General features: G+C 39.0%; 1 protein-coding gene across 2 annotated transcripts in view; it reads right to left on the reverse strand.

Annotated features, from left to right (window-relative positions):
* The window catches only part of ugp2b (UDP-glucose pyrophosphorylase 2b), a 66,010-nt gene that overhangs the window by 34,401 nt on the left and 6,557 nt on the right, over window positions 1-25,052 (reverse strand). For both annotated transcript variants that reach the window (XM_062059486.1, XM_062059485.1), the window contains exons 2-3: window positions 10,669-10,796; window positions 79-186 (exon numbers count right to left, since the gene is read on the reverse strand). In XM_062059486.1, coding sequence (XP_061915470.1) covers window positions 79-186; window positions 10,669-10,767 — 207 coding nt within the window. In that variant the 5' untranslated portion in view covers window positions 10,768-10,796. The remainder of the gene's footprint in view (window positions 1-78; window positions 187-10,668; window positions 10,797-25,052) is intronic.

The following is a 25,052-nucleotide window of genomic DNA, read 5'->3' on the forward strand; positions in this document are numbered from 1 at the left end:
TGGTGGCAATCGCTTGGCTTATTGTACCTTTTATAACACAAGTAATGTATGGGCAGGCTGCACAGGAAGTGGACTTACCGAGTCGTCGGGCGGCCGTTGTATCTTGATCCACTCCACTGAAGGCCCCTTCACCTGCAGAAATCTGTGGAAAAGACTCTTGAAGCCCTCAAAGTCTTTCCTGCACACCTGAAACACACAAAGGTTTCACTTAGCGACGTGTGGCACAGTGTGTGTTAATTGTTTATTGAATGGATCCCCATTAGCTGACGCCAAGGCGACTGCTAGTCTTCCTGGGGTCCATATAGGAGCATACAAAATAAAAATACAAAGAATATGTGCATTACCAAACATTATACAAAGGAAAAATTAAAAAATAAGATAAAAAAGCTAGTTAAACCCAGTATTAAAAAATCACGTCATGTAGGCAGCTGCAATAGGTGTATCTTCAAAGCTGTCTTGAATGACATTTTACTTTGTGAGAGATTAATGTGAGATGGCAACCGATTCCAGAATGATGTACATCTATACATGACTGTATGTTTGAGGAGATTGGTCCTGGGAGCAGGAAGTGCCAAATAGCCATTGCTGGCATTCCTAGTGTCATGAATATGTGTTAGGTGATTTTAAAAACTGTTTGTAAAAATAATCTGGTGATTGATCTAACATGATAGTTCTAAAGAACGTAAGGAGACTACAATGCATTTTTTGTTCAACAGACAACCAGGACAGTGTGTGTGTGTGTGTGTGTGTGTGTGTGCGTGTGTGTCCATTGTCAGGTAACACTTTGCGTTACTGTGCTTCCAGTTGCATTCATAACTGCACACTTGCTGCTTATGGGGTATAAGCCATGTTCTATGGCGAGGGTGTCCAAACTTTTTCCACTGAGGGCCGCACGCTGAAAAAATTTAAGCATGCAAAGGCCATTTTGATATTTTTTATTTTCAAAACTATTAAAGCACCCCTCAATTTTGGTGAGTGTTAAAGTTTCCGTGGACCCAAAATGTTAAAAATAAGTTGTATATACATTTTTTTGTTTTACTTTCAACACTTAGTTATCTATAGATCAACTTTAAATTAATTTGTGGCTATAACGATTAAGGGGTTAGGAGTATATTTATAGCTAAAATTCACTGAAATTCAAGTATTTATTTTATATATATATATATATAATAAATACTTGACATTCAGTGAATTATAGCTATATATATATATATATATATATTTATTTTATTATATATACATATCTATATATATATATATATACATATATATATATAAAATAAATACTTGACATTCAGTGAATTATAGCTATATATATATATTTATTTTATTATATATATATATATATATATATATATATTTATATATTTATTTTATTATATATATATATATATATATATATATATATATATATATATATATATATATATATATATTTACATATATATATATATATATATATATATATAAAATAAATACTTGACATTCAGTGAATTATAGCTATATATATATATATATATTTATATATTTATTTTATTATATATATATATATAATAAAATAAATATATATATATGTATATATATATATTTATATTTATATATATATATTTATATTTATATTTATATATAAATAAAAGAAATACTTGAATTTCAGTGTTCATTTATTTACACATATACACACACACATAAAGGTCTGATCTACAAAATGTGCAGGCAGCATACCCCTTCCCCTTCAAACTGTCCTGGATGAACTGAAATTATTTTTTTCCAATCATTTTGGAACTTGCAAGCCTACTTTTTCTTCTTACTCGTCGTCGCCATGTCTCTTCTTTGTTCTTCTGCTTCGTCTCTGTTATGTTTTTGGACATTACTACTTGCCGTAGTTTTGAAGCAATGAATGATGGGAATCCGGATGTTGAGTGTCAGTGTATTAACGTGCCGGCTGGAATAAACACACGCTGAGAAATAGCTCTGTGACTGCCTACGTTATGGGTTATAGATAAACCTATGGATAACGGACACATATATAATAGTCTCCTTTTCAGGTGAGAGAGGATGCTAAAGACAGTGCCTTTAAGGCACGGCCTCAATATTGGAAATCGGGAGAAATTCGGGAGAATGGTTACCCCGGGAGATTTTCGGGGCACTGAAATTTGGGAGTCTCCCGGGAAAATCTGGAGGTTTGGCAAGTATGATACTGGTACTAATTAAGTACCGCCGTACTAATGTATCAAAAAAGGTACTATACTGCCTTTGAGAAAGACCGGTATTTTTTTGTTATGCGCCTGAAAGCACCCTGTGGGGACATTGCTGGTAATTCGGGCCGAGGCGCATGTGAGTCAACACACAGAGCACTTGCACAGCGAAAACAGTGTGGAGAAAGAAGAGGGAGAATGGACACATTTTAGCCTAAAAACTAATGATAAAGGTGGAGCTATAAACACTGAAGCGCCAGAGCCGTGTATAGAGAAAGTCTGGCCAACTCGGTTTCAGGTCAGGTGAGGGGCTTTTGACCAATCAGAGAGAGTACGGCCAATCTGCTGTGTGTGTTGACTCCCATGCACCTGGGCTCATAGTACCTGCAACGTCACCACGAAGCGCCTTCAGGCGCATGGAAAAAAAGTACAGTTTTTTTTTTTTTTTAAAGGCAGTGCAGAACCTTTTTAGATTCATTAGTACCAGTATGCCCTACAAGCCGAGTTGTTCCCATAGAACAGTGTTTTTCAACCACACACTAGTGTACAGTGAGATATTGTCTGGTGTGCCGTGGGAGGTTATGCAATTTCACCTAATTGGGTTACAAATATTTTTTGCAAACCGTTAATTATAATCCGCAAATGTGCCAAGTGTCTGTGCTGTCTAGAGTTGGGCAGAGTAACTGTGTAATACTCTTCCATATCGGTAGGTGGCAGCAGGTAGCTAATTGCTTTGTAGATGTCGGGAACATGGTTTGTCGTGATCACAATATGCAGATGACAGCGGGAGGCAGAGTGCAGGTAAAAAGGTGTCTAAAGCTTAAACCAAAAATAAACAAAAGGCGAGTGCCGCTAAGAAAAGGCATTGAAGCTTAGGGAAGGCTATGCAAAACAAAGCTAAAACTGAACTAGCTGCAAAGTAAACAAAACCAGAATGCTGGACGACAGCAAAGACTTACAGCGTGTGGAGCATCAGACGGCGTCCACAAAGTACATTCGTATATGACATGGCAATTAACAACAAAATAGGAGCGCAAGACAAGAACTAAAACACACAGGAAAACACCAAAAAACTCCACATAAGTCACCTACTTTGAGACAAGAGCTATAGTGATGCATGCTTGGTTATGATTTAAATTCATATCCAACAATTGCGAGAACGACTTTTTACTGTCAATATCGGCTGCTGAATTTCCTTTTTTAATGTTTTCTGCTAGTGGTGTGCCTGGAGATTTTTTTCAATGAAAAACATGTGCCTTGGCTGAGAAAAGGTTGAAAAACACTGCCATAGAACATGGCTGAGTACACCACAAGCAATAAGTGTGCAGTTATGAAATGCAACAGGAAGTACAATAATAACACAAAGTGTTATCCGACAATGTATAATCCCTCTCTCCATACACGGCTCTGTGAAGCGTCGCTTGTTTTAAAATATACATAGCTAGCTATCTAGCGACTCATGTCCGTCCACAGTGTTTTAGCCACTTCTAAATCACTAATCCTCGCCTCCATGGCGACAAATAAACTACATTTCATACAAATGTCCTCCCTGCAGGACGAGGAAATAGCTAAATATGCTTCACTACACACCGAAGGAGGATAGAATAGCTAACAGCAAGCTGGCGCTCCTGAATGTAGACAAATAGGTGGATCTATACAAATACAGACTGTAACCATAGAGTCGTATTTAGTCGATACCACAATCAATATTTTTTTTATGATCACACAATCTTCTGTCATTTATTTATTGTTTATAAACTCAAGAAATACACCCCTGGACACGATAGAACTTTAATGATGACCAATGTATGACCCTGTAATTACTTTGTATCGGATCTATTCCCAAATTTGTAGTATCAGCCAAAACTTATGTAAAGTATCAAACAACAGAAGAATAAGTGATTATTACATTTTAACAGAAGTGTAGATAAAACATGTTGAAAAAGAACGTAAGCAGATATTAACAGTAATCAAATAGATTCATATTTAATCCATTCATTTTTTAACTCATAATTTTGACAAAATAATATAATGATAAATGACACAATATGTTACCGCATATGTCAGCAGCCCAATTAGGAGCCTTTGTAACCCCTTTGCTTACTTGCTAGTAAAAGAGAAGTTGTCTAGTATGTTCACTATTTTATTTATTTGCAATAAAAACATGTTTTATGTATCAAAAGGTGTTATGTGCAAATAATGCCAATAATGACACTTTTCTTGTCCCCTTTAATTTGAAAAATATCAAAACACATTTTGGTACCAGTATAGGGCTGGGCGATATGGCCTTTTATTAATATCTCAATATTTTTGGGCCATGTCACGATACACGATATATACCGCGATATTTTGCCTTAGCCTTGAATGAAGACTCGATGCATATAATCACAGCAGTATGATGATTCTATGTGTCTACATTAAAACATTCTTCTTCATACTGCATTAATACATGCTCATTTTAAACTTTCATGCAGAGAGGGAAACCACAACTAAGTCAATTTACCAAAACTGTATTTATTAAACAGTTATTAAGCAGTGGCACAAACATTCATGCCATTTACAAAACAGTAAGTGCAAGATTGTCAGACATTTTAAAACAAGCTATTAGTGCACTTTTGTGCATGATGTCACTAAGATGACATATCAAAACAACACTAAATTAAAGTGCACTTTTTGTACAGAACGCCACTACAATAGTTTCAAACAAATAAAGTGCACTTTTGTGCATGATGTCACACAAGATATTTCAATAACTGTCAAGTAAAAATGAGCTGCATAATAGGAAATCAAATAGCGTATGTCCTTTTCTATGTGGTAGGTTCCTGCGGACGTTATCTCCTTCTGTTGTGGATTTCTTTTTCATACGGTGTTGATCTGGAAATTGTTGCTTTGGCATTTTGTTGGTGTGGCACCTGCCGGAGATGTTGACATGCGGAGTTTCAAGCACTCCTCCTTCTCTAGTGGGTGACTTTTCAAATGATGCTACAAATTAGCAGTGGTGCTACTTTTTGTAGCAACGCTTTTGCCGCATAATTGTTCAACATCTTCCCGCTTGAAGCCAAACCACCGCCAGACGATGGACCCCGTGCTGTTTTTCGTGGGAATTAATTCTTCCTCCATTTGTTACCAGATTCGCACCTTCTTTCTCTCGTATTACCACTCGCAACGCACCGTTAGCATCACAGCTAATGTTACCCATGTAGCTACCTCTCTGCTCGGGGAGGGCATGTGACGTTGCACGCGTGACGTATGTAAGAAGGTGCGCTTGTTTATGTCTCTGTGAGAAGGAGAGACAAGACAGGGAGAAACGCCTGTAGTGTAATGCCCTGTAGCTAAAAGCAACTGTGTGAGAACATATACTCGAATATCACGATATAGTCATTTTCTATATCGCACAGAGACAAACTATATCGAGTATATCGATATATCGCCCAGCCCTATACCAGTACCAAAATGTTAGCACGGGACAACCCTGGTGGGAACAGGCAATACATGTGCATACTAATCTAAAGCAATGTACACTGTGACACAAGAAACAGTACATGCATGCATATTCTCAAGATTTTTCATTCCCAAGTCTCAGTCATCGCTGCATGCCCCACCTGTTTGGTTTGTTTGGTGCCTTTGCAGACTTAATGACTGCCTTGTGCTCATAACAAGTCTGTCTTCTTGGGTCGCAAACGTATCATCACTCTCTTTAGCCGTCACAAATGTACTGCCAATCGCAAGTCCGCGGACAAGATTTCATTGTGTGGACCAAAGGCTTGCTCAAAGAAAAAGTATCACCTCCGCCAAGGAGATTTTCATCTGCTTAGCTGTGTCAATTTATTCATTGCAGCTTGGATTCTGGGTTTCCAGAATGTTATGGTTCTGTTGGAAACAGAAAGAGTCTACACACACATCGCAGTTATGGTTGTGCTCAGAGGGCCGCTTTTAACAATGAGTAATATATGAATATACATGCATATATATATAATACATTAACAATATATTCTTTTACATAATAAAAAAAAAATAATAATTTTACTTTAAAAACTGGCAGCTTAGTCACCAGAATTTTACAGTAAAAGCAGTGGGGTTTTTCCAGCATATAAAAAAATGGAATAAATAGAATGGAATGGAGAAACAATACCACTGTTTTTAACGGTAAAATTCAAGCAACAGAGTTGGGTTTTTTTTTACCGTAAAATCCTGTTGTTTTAATGTTTTTTGATGTTTTAGTGTCTTACTGTATATGGAAAAAAAACAGTACCAAAGTTGATTTTACGGTAAAAAACTCAGTCGGCGAAATTTAACTGTAAAATCTAATGTAAATTTTACAGTCTACAATTTGATAATTTAACCTAAATGTTTAAATTTTGGTGAGCGTTAAAGTGTCACTCATTAAAATGTTAAAAAATAAGCTCTATATAATTTTTTTTTTTACTTTCAACTAGAGATGTCCGATAATATCGGACTGCCGATATTATCAGCCGATAAATGCTTTAAAATGTAATGTCGGAAATTATCGGTATCGGTTTCAAAAAGTAAAATGTATGACTTTTTAAAACGCCGCTGTACGGAGTGGTACACGGACGTAGGGAGAAGTACAGAACAGTTGCGTCTCCCCGTCATACTTGCCAACCCTCCCGATTTTCCCGGGAGACTCCCGAATTTCAGTGCCCCTCCCGAAAATCTCCCGGGGCAACCATTCTCCTGAATTTCTCCCGATTTCCACCCAAACAACAATATTGGGGGCGTGCCTTAAAGGCACTGCATTTGCGTGCCGGCCCAGTCACATAATATCTACGGCTTTTCACACACACAAGTGAATGCAAGCATACTTGGTCAACAGCCATACAGGTCACACTGAGGGTGGCCGTAAAAACAACTTTAACACTGTTACAAATATGCGCCACACTGTGAACCCACACCAAACAAGAATGACAAACACATTTCGGGAGAACATCCGCACCGTAACACAACATAAACACAACAGAACAAATACCCAGAACCCCTTGCAGCACTAACTCTTCCGGGACGCTACAATATAATAATAATAATAATACCTGGGATTTATATAGCGCTTTTCTAAGTACCCAAAGTTGCTTATACACCCTCCGCTACCCCCCCACCTCAAACCCCACCCACCTCAACCTCCTCATACTCTCTCAGGGAGAGCGTGTCCCAAATTCCAAGCTGCTGTTTTGAGGCATGTTTAAAAAAAATAATGCACTATGTGACTTCAATAATAAATATGGCAGTGCCATGTTGGCATTTTTGTCCATAACTTGAGTTGATTTATTTTGGAAAACCTTGTTACATTGTTTAATGCATCCAGCGGGGCATCACAACAAAATTAGGCACAATATTGTGTTAATTCCACGACTGTATATATCGGTATCGGTTGATATCGGAATCGGTAATTAAGAGTTGGACAATATCGGAATATCGGATATCGGCAAAAAAGCCATTATCCGACATCTCTACTTTCAACACTTAATTATCTATAGATCAACTTTAAATTCATTTGTGGCTATAACGATTTACACAGGGTTTTTATGTTTGATGCACTTTTTGTCAAAGAAAAGCCAACATTGCAACATTTTTCAAAATGGAATATTTGATGTGAAGTATATATTATTACTTTCATTGCTTAAATCTCTAGATCAACTTCAGATTGTTCTGTCGATCATAGGTTTTTATTATTTTTCGAGGGATGACCGTTTTGAAGTAAAAACCCTGCCTGCATGGCAGCTTTGTGTTAGTAGTGTTAATAATGCAACATTTTCTCATTACACCTGTTTGCCCTTTATTTCCAATGTTTATGTTTTTGTTACAGTTTGTTTGAGGTGTCATACCAAGGTAGATGTTCCTTGTGGGGTTCAGTGAGTTCTCTTTACAGTCCCTCCAAGATTTTGCTGGCTTTTTTTTGACTGTTGCAGCCCAAAATGCTTGAATTTAAAGCAGCTTTTTTACTTTTTAGAAAGTTGCACCAAAAATGTGCTGTGTTTTAGGGCAGCTGGGTTTCCCCTTGATGTAACTAAGCGTGGCGCAACGCCACCGCAAAATTACCTTAATTTCCGGACTGTAAGGCGCACTTCAAATCCTTTCATTTCCTCAAAAATGGACAGTGCACCTTATGACCCGGTGCGCCTAATGTACATATTAATCCTGGTTGTGCTTACTGTACAGATGTTAAGTACAATATCACATAGCGTCCAGAGGGGGCGCCGTTGAGTGTGTTGTGGGGATTAACAGTGTGGATTAACAAGCACGAGTAAAGGAAGCTGTGTGAAGTTTACAAGTCTCTGGAGTCTGCTTTCACGGATATAAACACTACTACAACACTTACCGACCTCGAGGCAATTTTTTGTGATACATGGTGTAATGATAGGTGTGACCATTAGATGGCAGTCACACACAAGAGATACGTGGGGACTGCAGGTTGACGCTTGTTCAATAAATGACGCTAGCAAGTACGGATTAGCAAGCAACACCAAAACTTTGATGTTTCATTGAGAATATAGAACATTACACAAAAAAATGGAGCAGTATGACTTTGGTAAGCTAAGAAACCGCACCGCTTGATGGATTGTCGGAGCATTACAGCTACCGTGCTTCAACATACAGTATTATTATGATGTGTGTATAAGGACCCCAAAATGGCACCTATTAGGAGACATATTTTCTGGCGTTTTGTTTCAACCTATTGGTACCTGCTGATGTTTTTTAGGATCTGCATAAGTCCTGAAAAGTTGCATTGTAGTCTGCGCCGTAGTTAATAAGCTCCTTCTTTTTCTCTATCCTCTTGTTGTGGGGCATTCATCCCCCGCTGTTGCCATTTCTAATATAAAGTAGGGTACAGTTCTAACTTATATCTGTCATTAAACTCGCTATGGAAGCGCTAAAAACTACCCGTGCAACAATGATGATGCTGTCAAAGTGGAGGCACGTAAATAAGACCGCCCACAAAACGCCGCATCCTGAAGAAACGGTCAGAAAGCCACTTGAAGATGGTCTGTAAAACATTATCTATGCAACATTTTGACCAAAGATCCACCATTACATTACACGAAAATGACCAAAATGTGTGGACACTAGACAATTTTGCGAGGCCGCGTATAAATTACGTGAATTGGCGCTATCGTGAAGTCCTTTAATGCAGTGTTTTTCAACCTTTTTTGAGCCAAAGCACACTTTTTTCATTGAAAAAATCCTGAGGCACACCACCAGCAGAAATCAATAAAAAAACGATACTCAGCAGCCGATATTGACAGTAAAAAGTCGTTCTCGCAATTGTTGGATATGACTTTAAAGCATAACCAAGCATGCATCAATATAGCTCTTGTCTCAAAGTAGGTGTACTGTCACCACCTGTCACATCACGCTATGACTTATTTTGAGTTTTTTGCTGTTTTCCTGTGTGTAGTGTTTTAGTCCTTGTCTTGCGCTCCTATTTTGGTGTTTTTTCCTGTTTTGTTGGTATTTTCCTGTTGCAGTTTCATGTCTTCCCTTGAGCGCTTTTCCCCACACATGTTTTGTTTTCGCAATCCAGACTATTTAAATTGTGCGGACGCTATTCCTGTTTGTGGGGACATTGTTGATTGTCATGTCATGTACGGATGTACTTTGTGGACGCCGCCTTTGCTCCACAGAAAGTCTTTGCTGTCGTCCAGCATTCTGTTTTTGTTTACTTTGCAGCCGTGTTAGTTTCGTTTTGCATAGCCATGCCTAAGCTTCAATGCCTTTTCTTAGCGGCACTCGCCTTTTGTTTATTTTTGGTTTAAGCATAGGATACCTTTTTACCTGCACGCTGCTTTCCGCTGTCGTCTGCATATTGTGATCATGACACGACGTGTTTCCGACATCTACAAAGCAATTGGCTACCTGCTGCCACCTACTGATATGGAAGAGTATTACACGGTTACTCTGCCGAGCTCTAGACAGCACAGACACTCAATAACAACACATTATTTACGGATTAATAATTACTTGTGTGTAAAAAATATTTTTAACCCAAGTAGGTGAAATGACAATCTCCCACGGCACACCAGACTGTATCTCACTGCACACTAGTGTGCCGCGGCACAGTGGTTGAAAAACACTGCTTTAATGTACGAAGAGCACGGTTGTAGACCTGCTCCGTGTGAGTGCCTTCTGTTCTACAAATAACATTGCAGACTATTCTTGGCAGCAACCTCAATCCATTGTGCTGAAATCCATGATGTTGACAAGCCAACATTACCTTGCTTGATACAAACACGCTGCAGTTGACGCCAGTTGAGTGTGGCCTCCGCCCTCCACACACATGCTTTAAGTACTGTATGTGCTTGTTTGCGGGCGGAACCCTCTTTGGCACCGCCGCACAGTATGTGTCACTCCTGTGTTTTCCCAGCTTTGCTCCATGACCTCCCAAATCGCAAGCAGATGGCGGCAGAAGGCGAGATGGGAGTGGGAATGGAGTGGGGTTGCGGTGGGTACGAAGAGTTACCTCTCTGTTGTCGCCCGAAGCCGTGTTCAACAGTTTCTCCATCTCGGCGTGCATGGAGCTCTCCAGCTGCTGCCGCATCGTTTCCTGGAACTGAGACATCCCTCCGTTGAGCACTCCTTTCCTCAGACCTAGATTACCACAGAAGATGGGGGAGGTGGGGGTCAAATTTGGGGCGGACTCATGCTCGGACACAAGTGTCAAACTCAAGGCCCGAGGGCCAGGTTTGGCTCGGCGCATCATTTTATTTGGCCCACGAAAGCCTGGAAATTATATGCCGTATTTTTCGGAGTATAAGTCGCACCGGCCGAAAATGCACAATAATGAAGGAAAAAAACATATATAAGTCGCACTGGAGTATAAGTCGCATTTTTTGGGGAAATTGGTAAAACCCAACACCAAGAATAGACATTTGAAAGGCAATTTAAAATTAAAGCTGCAAGCAGCGTTGGTCGGGCCCGCATATTTGGCAGGTGCTAGTCCTAAGTGTCCCAATACTTTTGTTGACATCAGCGCAGTGGTACAGTGGTTCTATTAAGGCTCGTAAAATCACAGCAGCATTATCAGCGCAGCGGTTCTTTGAAGGCTCGTAAAATCAAAACCGTAGCACTTATCCAAACTCTTTGAGTATCCGTCAATCAGAAGGGTTCAATCTCTCTCCTGTAGTTGTTTGAAGCCGAAACGACAAACGCGCTCAGAGGAGATAATGTTTGATGTTTGGTGACCGGTTTTAACAAAAATGTAGTTTTGAAGGAGGGATTGCAAACTTCCTGTTGATTTTTGCTGAAGAGTGTCAATCTATGAAATGTAGGTCTAAGTGAGACCTACGTAGAGGTTTTTGTTTCATGTCTCTCGAAGACGTTCCTACCGGAAGTTACAAGCAGTTTTGTCTGTGTTTTCCTCTGAGGAGCAGTTTTGTCTCTGTTTTATTAAAAAATTGCGCTAGAGCGCAAATTTGCCGCTACTTTATTCCTATGCTTTGAAGCCTGCGGCTAATAAAACGGTGCAGCTAATTTATGGATTTCTTTGTATTGAACAAAAATTGTTTTCATCTGCGCCAGCGGAGACACTGAACAGGCGTGTTATTGTTTGTGCTATGGCGCCATCTTTTGGATAAGTTCACTCACTGTAGGTGCTGCTGGTTGAAAATGCACTTCATGTTTCTGCTTTAAACCGAAAGTAAAACCAACCATAGTGTTTCTGCTCGAAAGGAATATTCATAAATAACTCCAAGCAACATTTCTAAGTTTAACAATATAACTATAACAATTCTTACTAACTAAACCGCTCAATGTGTGATGTCTGTAGGAGTGTTTTAATGCGTATTTGTACGTACTATTGTAATATAATCAAGCAATTAACACGTTTACATGTGCCTGTCTTAATATTAATAACTTACGATGGAATTATTTTTGTATTGTTTCAGGTTCATACGTTATAAACGAGTTACGCTGGACTTGGGCACGACGTCCCCTCTCTCTCCTGCGCTTAAACTTTGCATTTGTGCCACGGCCCGTTTGCTTGTCCTTTTTAGTCCGCCATATTAGTGCAATTGCCCTGACTTTGTGGATTATTTCCTGTCTTATTTCAGGTATTTTTACTCAGAAAGGTGGTGGTTGTCTGTCATTGGTTACTTACTAGAGGGGTGATCACATGAATGAAATGAAATGTCGGTCTGTGTCACACCTGCGTGAAGTTGGCCCCCCTTATCGTGGTAAATTTTAAAATAACTCTGCCATTCCTTTGTGCTGGTTTGTGCTGTAAAAGTTTTGATTTTGCCTTATCAAAATCTCCCTAAAATGTTTCCATTTGTTTGTGCTACACAATTATTTTGTCTGACTATTAGTTTATATGTTATTAACTATTCTGTTTGTTATTAACGTTTTGTTATTCATAACCAACTCCGCCAACCATGTCCCATTCATTTGTGCTACAAAATGTTTTTGTCTGTTATTGTTTTACATCATGTTTTATGTTATTAACTATTATCAAAACTATAATTGTTAATAAGATACAAACTATAATACATAGACAAAAGCATTTAGCAGCACAAACGAGTGGGACAGGTTTGGACACATTTTGACAAGGCTGCAGGGCTGGTATTAATAATAAAGTGTCAATAACAAAAAAAATATAATCATTAAACAAATAAAATGCAGCACAGACAAATGGTACAAGTTTAGGGAGATTTTGACAAGGTTGGGGGGCTGCTTGTGAATAATAACAAGTAAATAAACTATTATAGTTTGTCCCCCGGTCCGTGGGACACATTTTCAAGCGTTGACCGCGGTTACAAAAAGTTTAGGGACCACTGCTTTACACCACCGTATCCGACGCTTTGCATTGGACTTGGTGATGTATGGCTTAGATGCAGCTGCTCGGCCATGGAAACCCATTCCATGAAGCTCTCTGCGTACTGTACGTGGGCTAATTGGAAGGTCACATGACGTTTGGAGCTCTGTAGCAACTGACTGTGCAGAAAGTCTTTGCACTATGCGCTTCAGCATCCGCTGACCCCTCTCTGTCAGTTTACGTGGCCTACCACTTGGTGGCTGAGTTGCTGTTGTTCCCAAACTCTTCACTTTTCTTATAATAAAGTTGACTTTGGAATATTTAGGAGTGAGGAAATTTCACGACTGGATTTGTTGCACAGGTGGCATCCTATGACAGTTCCACGCTGTAAATCACTGAGAGCGGCCCATTCTTTCACAAATGTTTGTAGAAACAGTCTCTATGCCTAAGTGCTTGATTTTATACACCGGGCCAAGAGATTAGGGCACCTGATTCTCATCATTTGGATGGGTGGTCAAATACTTTTGGCAATATAGTGTACAAATAAACAAGCTCATCAAGGCATCATTATTAGAGCCTCTTCCTTGCGTGACACTCGCTCACACGGACTGATGTGATCCAGAAGAGAAGCCTCGCCAACACAAATGTTAGCTACATCTGGAAACATCATGTCAGGAATTCCAGAATTTTCTCAGTACTTCTGGTGACGCATACCCAAAAGTTCTGATGATGTTCCGGAAGAAAATCAGACCGGGGGGGAAATCAAAACACATTCATTCCAACCAGCATTGAAGGACATGTGAGGCAGGATTTTTTTGATTGATTGATTGAAACTTTTATTAGTAGATTGCCCAGTACAGTACATATTCCATGCAATTGACCACTAAAGGGTAACACCCGAATAAGTTGTTCAACTTGTTTAAGTCGGGGTCCACGTTAATCAATTCATTGGGCCATGTCACTATGGTCCAGATGCTGCACGCTTAGGTCACAGCGTTGGATAGACCAATGTCAAGCAGAACTCTGTGAGGTGACCGATCAGACTTCTCTGGACTACCGTACCATGGACCACTAAATAGACACAGAGGCACAGCTCCAGCATGGAGGAGTAGTCAGAACAGAATGCCATTAAAGCTTCATGAGTTGTTACTTGCAGGCACGCCAAACCGTTTTGTTGTTTCCATTTTCAAGGAGACAGGCTTCGAACCGCACTGCTTCATCAGCAACACATACGGCGTGCACAAAAAGTGATAGCAGGAAGCGACATTGTCGGGGGAAAGTGATAAGAGGGATGTCGCGGCATCCGGTGCTGGTGCCAAAGAGGGAAGTAGGCCGCCAGCACTTCCACAATGCCTGGCAAGCAGGTTGTGAAATACTTTTCTTCATTTTAGTTATAATCGACAACAGAACCGTATTGTGTTTAATAGTTCATCTTTCATGGCTTCTTTTGAAGTCAGTTGAGCACAATGGTGACATGCTCGTTCGACATATGCCATTTTAACTTCACTGGCTTTCATGACAAAACTCCTCTTGTTAGTTGTTAAAGTTCACTTTAAAGGTGTTGTTTGCAACTTCCTCACAGTTACATTTTTCAAAGCAGAAAAATATAACAAGAACACCATTGGCTAGCTCATGTCACCATTAGTGGTTTAACACAACATATGTTTTTTAGAATTTTGCCTATTCTTCACAATCATTATGAGAGACAAGAAGACAAAAGGTTCAGGTTTTTTTTGCATTCTAACATACAAAAATCAAGCTTGTTTTTGGTGGCTAGCAATGCAGCTAATGGGAGCAATCAATTCTACTAGAGATACCCGATAATGGCTTTTTTGCCGATATCCGATATTCCGATATTGTCCAACTCTTAATTACCGATTCCGATATCAACCGATACCGATATATACAGTCGTGGAATCAACACATTATTATGTCTAATTTTGTTGTGATGCCCCGCTGGATGCATTAAACAATGTAACAAGATTTTCTAAAATAAATCGACTCGAGTTATGGAAAAAAATGCCAACATGGCACTGCCATATTTATTATTGAAGTCACAAAGTGCATTATTTTTTTTAACATGCCTCAAAACAGCAGCTTGGAATTTGGGACATGCTCTCCCTGAGAGAGCATGAAGAGGTTGAGGTGGGCGGGGTTGAGGTTGTGGGTAGCGGGGGGTGTATATTGTAGCGTCCCGGAAGAGTTAGTGCTGCAAGGGGTTCTGGGTATTTGTTCTGTTGTGTTTATGTTGTGTTACGGTGCGGATGTTCTCCCAAAATGTGTTTGTCATTCTTGTTTGGTGTGGGTTCACAGTGTGGTGCATATTTGTAGCAGTGTTAAAGTTGTTTATACGGCCACCCTCAGTGTGACCTGTATGGCTGTTGACCAAGCATGCCTTGCAGTCACTTGTGTGTATGTAAAGCCGTAGATATTATGTGACTGGGCCGGCACGCAAAGGCAGTGCCTTTAAGGTTTATTGGTGCTCTGTACTTCTCCCTACGTCCGTGTACCACTCCGTACAGTGGCGTTTTAAAAATCATAAATTTTACTTTTTGAAACCGATACCGATAATTTCTGATATTACATTTTAAAGCATTTATCGGCCGATAATATCGGCAGCCCGATATTATCGGACATCTTTAAATTCTACCTTTACATCACTTTAAAAATGCATTCAAAAACCAATACTACATTTACATTCCGTAAACCTGTATAATAACCAAGCTGTAGTAACATTGTGATTGTAAAAGCGAATACTGAGGAATTATTTTTCTAGCGTACTAACACATCGGCACGCTATGGTAATAGCCGTAAAAGCTTGCTACTGAAAGAGATAAGCTGGCTTCTACGTCAGCACGAAACATGTTTGAGTTTGTAATTCACAACACTGTGATAGGACACCAATCTGTACTGACTGAAAAACATGAACAATCATATTACAGTATCTGGTTAGTATCATTTCATGTTTTGTTTGTACACAGCTAGCCAGACAGCATATGTACTGTAGTTGTAATAACACGCATGACGTGCTGCGTGTATCATGATCGATATTAAAGTGACTCACTTCAGTTGTGCGTTTGGTCCAGCTGTCCGCAACGTTTTTTTCCGGTTTATTTGGGTAAGCACTCCCATTTATGTTGAAATAGCTTGGCTTCAAGTTCCACATTTGCAGCTTCGAGTCATTTTCACCTCACTCCAATGTATCACACTTCCTTCATGCTGGCTTCTGTAAGCAGCAGTTCATCCTCTGTATATTCAGCTTCAAAAAGATAAGGTTGTGAATCCTCATCTGTCCAAAAATAGTCGTCTTTGTTGTTTGTTATCAAGTCTGGCATGATTTGAATACACTCGCGTTTGTTTCCGGACGTAGTACACAGTTGTTGCCAGAAGTCGGAAGTGCGCTGCTATGGAAACGGCAATCTATACGCGGAAGAAATTAGTCCCGGCATTGATTAAAATGACCAAAATACAGTAAATATTGAACATATTACATGTTGTTATGAAGATGTCTGTTACTACATTATATATATATATACTTGCAGCGTGTATATAAAACATATTACATATTGTTATGAAGGTGTCTGTTACTACACTATATATATATTTACAGTGTGTATATTGTACATATTACATATTGTTATGAAGGTGTCTGGTACTACATTATATATATACTTGCAGTGTGTATATTGTACATATTGTTATGAAGGTGTCTGGTACTACATTATATATATATACTTGCAGTGTGTATATCGTACATATTACATATTGTTATGAAGGTGTCTGGTACTACATTATATATATACTTGCAGTGTGTATATTTTACATATTGTTATGAAGGTGTCTGGTACTACATTATATATATACTTGCAGTGTGTATATTGTACATATTGTTATGAAGGTGTCTGGTACTACATTATATATATACTTGCAGTGTGTATGTAAAACATTGATGGAGGGTTTTGCAGTTGTCTTTGAGGGCTTTGAAGGCTACAACGGTGACTTCCATTAGCCGCATCTTCCAAGCATTTTTTATCATCTTTAAAATCCTAAAAATAAAAAGACGTGTGTTCTTGTCTCTCATGATTGTGAAAGATTTTTAAAAAAGTGAAGTTCCTCTTTAAAACTGTCTATATTTTTCACAAGTTTGTGTAGAAATGTTTCTTAACCGGCCCGGACAAAAGGATTGGTGTTAACGGCAGTGACTCACCATGTCTCGTCAAAACAAACAACAGCAGTCATGTTTGTCAAGTTTGAGGGTTATGTGTTGTGTTTCATGATTATGTTACTCTTATGTCCTGGTTGCCAGATCACAGGGAGTCTGGTGAAGGGTGGTACCAGGAGGAACACCAGTTTCAAAACTGCAATGAGGCCTACTTCTGCCAGCTGTGTGCTGGTAGTCAGTGCAGGTTTTTCATAACACATGGCAAGGACTCTGGATCTGTACTTCCTTTGAGGCCTTCGTCATTTATTCTTCTTTCCAACTCTCCCATTTAGGTATCGTGCATTTCCATATGCTCTGTAATGCTCTAGTTCATTTTCCTTCTGCGTAGTCTCTTTTTTTTCTCTTCGCCTTGTTTATGGACAGTTCTACTAGACACCTAGCTACACTTTCTGTTAGCTTTTTCCTCTAGCCTTTTGTTAGCATTTTTGCTACGCTTTTTGTTTGGACTACTACCTTTTTGAATAGTCTTTTGTGGAAAACCCTGAGTTTATTGAACTTATCAAAGAACAACTCGGCCTTGCATCTTGAGTTCCGCTACACTGCTCACCGTAACATACTTAACAAATAACCTCTTAAAAAGAAGGTGCAAAATAAGGAATATGAGAAATGTTTATTAAAGTTAAACAAAATCATGCCAAGTGAAAATGTAAACGTGGAAGAAACCACAGAAGAACTATTTTCTGCAGGTTTAGTACCAGCTGTGCTCAAGAGTGAGCATGGCTAAGCCGGTGTGGTGAGACTGAATACATGCGCCTTGGTTTGACTACAGTTCGTTTTTGAAAAAAATCCTAAAGACTGCCTGACTGTCATACTTTTCCTGTTTTATCGGCAACTTCTTCGCTCCATGCAAAGAATCAACCCGGAAACAAAAAGATGCCGCAACACAACTTGATAGTTGATACTGTTACTGATATTGTTGTACTGGCTGTTAGCAAGTCACTCCCATTGATCACATACCTGTGTTGCTTAGTTACACATACCGTATTTCCTTGAATTGGCGCCGGGAATATGGTATTCGCATGCCTAGAATTACAGCCGGGTCAAACTCGTTTCGCAAAATAATTAGCGCATGCTTGGCACTTCCGCCGGGTCAAACATGAGTCATTAAATGACTCCTGCCTCCTGGTGGTAGAGGGCGCTAGTGATCCTTCTTGCGACTGCTGGTACTGCAGAAGACCTGTGCTGCAGAAGAAGACAACAGCAGCAATAGTGCGCAGCCATTTATTTTACCATGGAGGATTACATATCTAAAATAAAACAGTTTTCTAAACTGGACTTTCAATCGAAGCAGGAGGTAATACTTAAAAGGAAGATCTCCATCGAGACAGAGAGACTTTTAAAACTGAAGGAAGACTTCTATATCGATGCTTTTCTTTAAAAGGAGCTGGCATGGACTCATTTATACCTAAAGGTAAGACCATAATAACGTTTTTTTTATTAAATGTGCTTTTCATGATAAGGTAAGCGCCGGAGTGAGAAGAGGTTTTAAAATAATTACCGCATGCATGGCAATCTCGCCTGCTTTTGGTAAACGCAGGGGTGAGAAGAGGTTTTAAATTAATTAGCGCCCCTGCGGCTATTCAAGGAAATACGGTATATATACATATATATATACATATATATATATATATATATATATATATATATATATATATATATATATATATATATATATATATATATATATATATATATACACACACACACACACACACACACACACACACACACACACACACACACACACACACACACATATATATATATATATATATATATATATATATATATATATATATATATATATATAATATATGTATGTATGTGTGTATATATATATATATATATATATATATATATATATATATATATATATATATATATATATATATTTCATGTCTGTTTATGTTTTTGTTTTGGCCATGTGTTTGTTTTTTGGACTCTTTTTAGTTCCTGGTTGCACTTCCTTGTTTGGTTTGGTTTCCATGGTCACCCATTAGTTTTCACCTGTCTTGTCACGCACCTGTTTCACGTTTCGAGTCACGCACCTGTTTTCACTGATCACGTCACTATTTAAATCTGTCTGTTTCTGTTGTTCGTCCTGGCGTCCTCACACTATTTCATCACTCTGCTTCATGTCGTGTCACAGTTCTTTACCAAGTAAGTTTTGTTCATTTATGCCACAGTTAGTGTTTTTGTTTTATTGTTCATAGTTTTTGTGCCCACGTGCATGTCTTTTGTTTCATAGTCAAGTTTGTATTTCCGCCTTTGTGCGCGCCTTTTGTTTGCTTCCTTTTTTTTTGTAGTTTATTAGTGTTAAAAAAATAAATCATGTATTTAAATTCACGTATATATATATATATATATATATATATATATATATATATATATATATATATATATATATATATATATATATATATATATATATATATATATATGCACACACACACACACATGTATATGTGTAAATATATAAAATAATATATAAAAACAGTTTTTATATAAGTAGAAATTGAATGTGCATATGAAAGCGACACAAACATAAACAAAGTGATATGGCAGGAAAAATAATAATAATAAATTAAATGTGAAAATTGTACAAGATAGCCCTTCATGGACATAAGGGATACAAAAATAAAAACATTGTACAAGATAGCACTTCATGGACATAAGGGATACAAAAATAAAAGCAAATGTAAGAATTTTGCAAGGTTGCACCTGTTGGCCATAAATCGTAACTGCACTTTTTGTCCATCAAGATAAAAACAGTGTTCATGTATGAGATCTAGTCTTACACACAGATCTGCACGATTATACGAATGCACGAATGTATGTATATATATATATATACATGTGTGTGTGTGTGTGTGTGTGTGTGTGTGTGTGTGTGTGTGTGTGTGTGTGTGTGTGTGTGTGTGTGTGTGTGTGTACGTACATTACATATCTGTGTGTGTGTGTGTCTGCCTGTAAATATAGAACGCATTTTCTATTTATATCAATTGTCTATTGCAATATGTATTGATAGCGTTTTATCACCCAGCTCTATCATTTGATAAACATTTTTATGTCACACCAGGATATATATCCTTACATCCCACAGCACTACGCCCACCACTTCAAAATGAATGAATGATCTTCGTCATTGTGCATGTACAGGTACAGGTCCAACGAAATTTACGTTGCTTCCCTAAGGTGCTTTGCTTTTTTTTTTTTAAAAAGAAGAAACCACACAATATACAAAAACAACACAATATACACAATATGCAATATGGCCTAAGACCACTCTAAGAGGCAATGTAAAAAAAACGAGACAGTAAAAAGTATAAAGTGACTAGTGAACTGACGAGAGAGGAGTAATGCTGGTTCTGAGGGGGTGGGAGTCAGCATTTCCTACCTCCTATGCTGTGCAGGCATTTTATTTTGGATTAAAATATGTAAATAAATATGATAAATATTGTCCAGTTGGCGTGTAATCGCTGATTGCACAGTCCCGGATCGTGATTGACCGGTGGCATGAGTTTTTATTTTTTTATTTTTTTACTTTCCAGCTGCGTTTAGTGCAGTTATGGCCCGGGGGTAGAAACTGTTCTTGAGTCTATTTGTGCGGGTTCGCATGGTTCTGAAACGTCTGCCGGAAGGCAGCCGATCGAAGTGGCTGTTGCCGGGGTGGGATGGGTCCTTAAGTATGTTGGCTGCCTTCTTCAGGCAGTGGGAGTTGTACAGTTCTTCCAGGGAGGGGAGGGGGCACCCGATGATTTTTTTGGCCGATTTGACGACCCTATGGAGAGCTTTCCTCTCTGCTGCTGTGCAGCTGCAGAACCATACGCAGATGCAGTATGTGAGGATGCTCTCCACAGAACAGCGGTAGAAGGACACCAGTAGATCCTGTCTCAGGTGGAGATTCCTGAGTACTCTCAAGAAGTAGAGCCTCTGCTGTGCCCTCTTGACGATAGCCGTGGTGTTGGTCCTCCAGGACAGGTCCTCCTCCAGGTGAACTCCCAGGAAGCGTAGGGATGAGACTCTTTCCACAGCCCCCGTCGATGTACAGGGGCTGTATGGTAGTTTTTCTCCTCCTGCTGTCCAAGATCACTTCCTGGGTCTTGAGCTGGTTCAGGCTTTGCTGTCACATGTTCAAACGTTTGTGTCCTCCTGTCGCACGTCTTATGTTACGTTGTTGTATGTGACATATGGCATCTATTGCACTGGACAAGTGCACAGTTACAGTTTATATGTTAAAGTAGATCAAGTACATAATAGCGTTTCTTGGACACGCACACACTTTCAAACGTGTTGCTTGTGTCAGTATGCCAGGGACCCTCTGCTGGCTCTCCACGAATATGTTAAACAGGAAAAAAATGTTTTGTCTATTAAACCTTGAGCTGGTGCCAAATGGCAGGATCATGTGAACAGCTTGCAGGCGGAATGCGAATGGGATGAAAGAAGTCCGTTATGAGTAAGCATGTTGGGTCTATCAGCTCTCAGAGCAACACTGGATATGTGGAAAAGCGGCGGACATGTTTGTGTTCTGTCACTAATGGGCTTGGGAAGTGTCGCAATTCAACTAAATAATTTAAGGAGTTTCTTTATAAAGACCAACAACTTGTATAAGCGTTTCATTGTGTTCTCTGCTTTGATGGGCTCAACCAGACCTTTGGACTCCATTAAAGCCACAAAATATCAAACAACATACAGAATGAAAGACTTGTGTTCCTCAATGTTTGCATTTTGCCATTTCTTACGCTAGCCAGGAATATTTGTTGGCAGTATGCTGCTACATATTTTACTTTTTGCAAGGATGGAAGAACTGGAAAAGACATTGCATTGTCAGCAATCGGAGTGTTGCTGGTTACTGGGGTTCAATTCCCACCTTCTACCTTCCTAGTCACGTCCGTTGTGTCCTTGGGCAAGACACTTCACCCTTTGCCTCTGATGGCTGCTGGTTAGCGCCTTGCATGGCAGCTCCCGCCATCAGTGTGTGAATGTGTGTGTGAATGTGTGTGTGAATGGGTAAATGTGGAAATACTGTCAAAGCGCTTTGAGTACCTTGAAGGTAGAAAAGCGCTATACAAGTACAACCCATTTATCATTTATCATTATCTTGACCATAAGTACAGATCTGTTTGACACCCAGTGGCTTGAATACCATTTGGCGGGAGAAACCAACACGTCGTAAAAAAACAAAGTTATGACTTCCGATGGTTGCTAGCGAGACAAACTAACCATAGCTAACCTCCAAACTTCAAAACAATTGACCATCAACAATATCGGCAGAAAAATTACTTTTGTGGATACAGAAAAGGACATGGAAGAGGGGTATCAACCAATCAGGTACTCTCTTAAGAAGTAATAAACAGCACAGGGACAATTATACAAATACTTATCAAAACACATTGGGGACGTGAGAAATGATAAAATAGGTAAACAAATGGACGGGCTAGAAGAAAATGTGCTTGGGCTAAAAGAGGAAGTGAATTCCATGAAGCAAAAAGATAAAGGCTTGATTAATATCGCAAAATGAAACGATGTGTCAGATACAGGATTTGGAACATTCTGCTTGCATGAACAATTTGATAGTGACTGGGCTACAGATTACACACAGGCCTTATGTCGGATGATAGAAGAGGAGAATAATATAATGACTAATCGAACTACTCGGTAGGGCTGGGCGATTATATGATTGTGATCGTTGATAGCGATTATTTGAATTATAAGACAGTGATCAGCTCAAACATGGCGATAATGTACGTTAAAAGTGCAGCCCAAAAGAACAAAATAAAGAAATGTGGCTAACACGAGCATAGAAGTTGAAACACAACATTTAAAGGCCTACTGAAACCCACTACTACCGACCACGCAGTCTGATAGTTTATATATCAATGATGAAATCTTAACATTGCAACACATGCCAATATGCCCGCTAAACTTCCGGTTGAAAACGTCTTTGGATGATGACGTATGCGCGTGACGTCAATCGTTGGAACGGAAGTATTCGGACACATTGTATCCAATACAAAAAGCTTGGTTTTCATCGCAAAATTCCACAGTATACTGGACATCTGTGTTGGTGAATCTTTTGCAATTTGTTTAATGAACAATGAAGACTGCAAAGAAGAAAGCTTTAGGTGGGATCGGTGTATTAGCGGCTGGCTGCAGCAACACAACCAGGAGGACTTTGACTAGGATAGCAGACGCGCTACCCGACGCTAGCCGCCGACCGCATTGATGATCGGGTGAAGTCCTTCGTCGCGCCGTCGATCGCTGGAACGCAGGTGAACACGGATGTTGATGAGCAGATGAGGGCTGGCTAGCGTAGGTGGATAGCTAATGTTTTTAGCATAGCTCTGTGAGGTCCCGTTGCTAAGTTAGCTTCAATGGCGTCGTTAGCAACAGCATTGTTAAGCTTCGCCAGGCTGGAAAGCATTAACCGTGTAGTTACATGTCCATGGTTTAATAGTATTGTTGATTTTCTGTCTATCCTTCCAGTCAGGGGTTTATTTCTTTTATTTCTATCTGCAGTTAAGCCCGATGCTATCACGTTAGCTCCGTAGCTAAAATGCTTCGCCGATGTATTGTCGTGGAGATAAAAGTCACTGTGAATGTCCATTTTGCGTTCTCGACTCTCATTTTCAAGAGGATATAGTATCCGAGGTGGTTTAAAATACAAATCTGTGATCCACAATAGAAAAAGGAGAGAGTGTGGAATCCAATGAGCCCTTTTACCGAAGTTACGGTCAGAGCGAAAAAAGATGCGTCCTGCACTCTCACGTTCCTCATCCACGAATCTTTCATCTTGGCTCAAATTAATGGTGTAATCGTCGCTTTCTCGGTCCGAATCGCTCTCGCTGCTGGTGTACACAATGGGGAAATGTGAGGAGCCTTTCAACCTGTGACGTCACGCTACTTCCGCTACAGGCAAGGCTTTTTTTTATCAGCGACCAAAAGTTGCGAACTTTATCGTCGATGTTCTCTACTAAATCCTTTCAGCAAAAATATGGCAATATCGCGAAATGATCAAGTATGACACAGAATGGATCTGCTATCCCCATTTAAATAAAAAAATGTCATTTCAGTAGGCCTTTAAAAGGAGTAGAAACTTCAGTCACAGACTTTAGTCTCCATGACTGCTCAAGTTAACAATGTGGGGCGCAATAATCCTGCCCTGAATGCGGACTGGCAGGCAGGGAGAATAAACACACCTAATTTAATCAGAAAAAAAAATTACATTTTTATATTTAAATATTTTTAATAGGACTTTTTGTACATGTGTTTGCAAAGATTTAACTCATCTGATATAACATGCATTAAAAACTCAGATTTTGTTCAAATCATTTTTAGGTTTAGACTCTAGAAAGAGGTTCCGCAGCCTCCGAAGCAGAACCTCCAGGTTCTGTAACAGCTTCTTCCCTCAAGCCGTAAGACTCTTGAACGAATCATAATTAAATTATTCCCTCAACTCCCCCCAAAATGGATTAACTCGCTGGAATAAAAAAGACAATATAACATACATCCATAAACGTGGACGCATGTGGAAAAGTGCAATATATTTATCTGTACAGTAATCTATTTATTTATTTATATATATTTATTTAGTTTATATATATATTTATATATATTTATTTATTTATTTATATATGCACCTACATCACTATACAAATTTGAATGACAATAAAAAGGAAGTCTAAGTGTAGTCTAAGTCTAAGGTTTGTGGTTAGAAACCTTTTGTTCCGTAAATAAATATGTTTTATGTGTTGGTACACATGATTTTACAGTACCTCAAATTCAAACTGCACTTTAATGTATAAGATATAACATTTTAGTTTTAAAAACTCCACAATCTGGGTCACCGCTTGTTGTATGCCAAAGCACTGAT

This window comes from Entelurus aequoreus, linkage group LG09, assembly GCF_033978785.1.
Source record: "Entelurus aequoreus isolate RoL-2023_Sb linkage group LG09, RoL_Eaeq_v1.1, whole genome shotgun sequence".
Lineage (NCBI taxonomy): Eukaryota > Metazoa > Chordata > Actinopteri > Syngnathiformes > Syngnathidae > Entelurus > Entelurus aequoreus.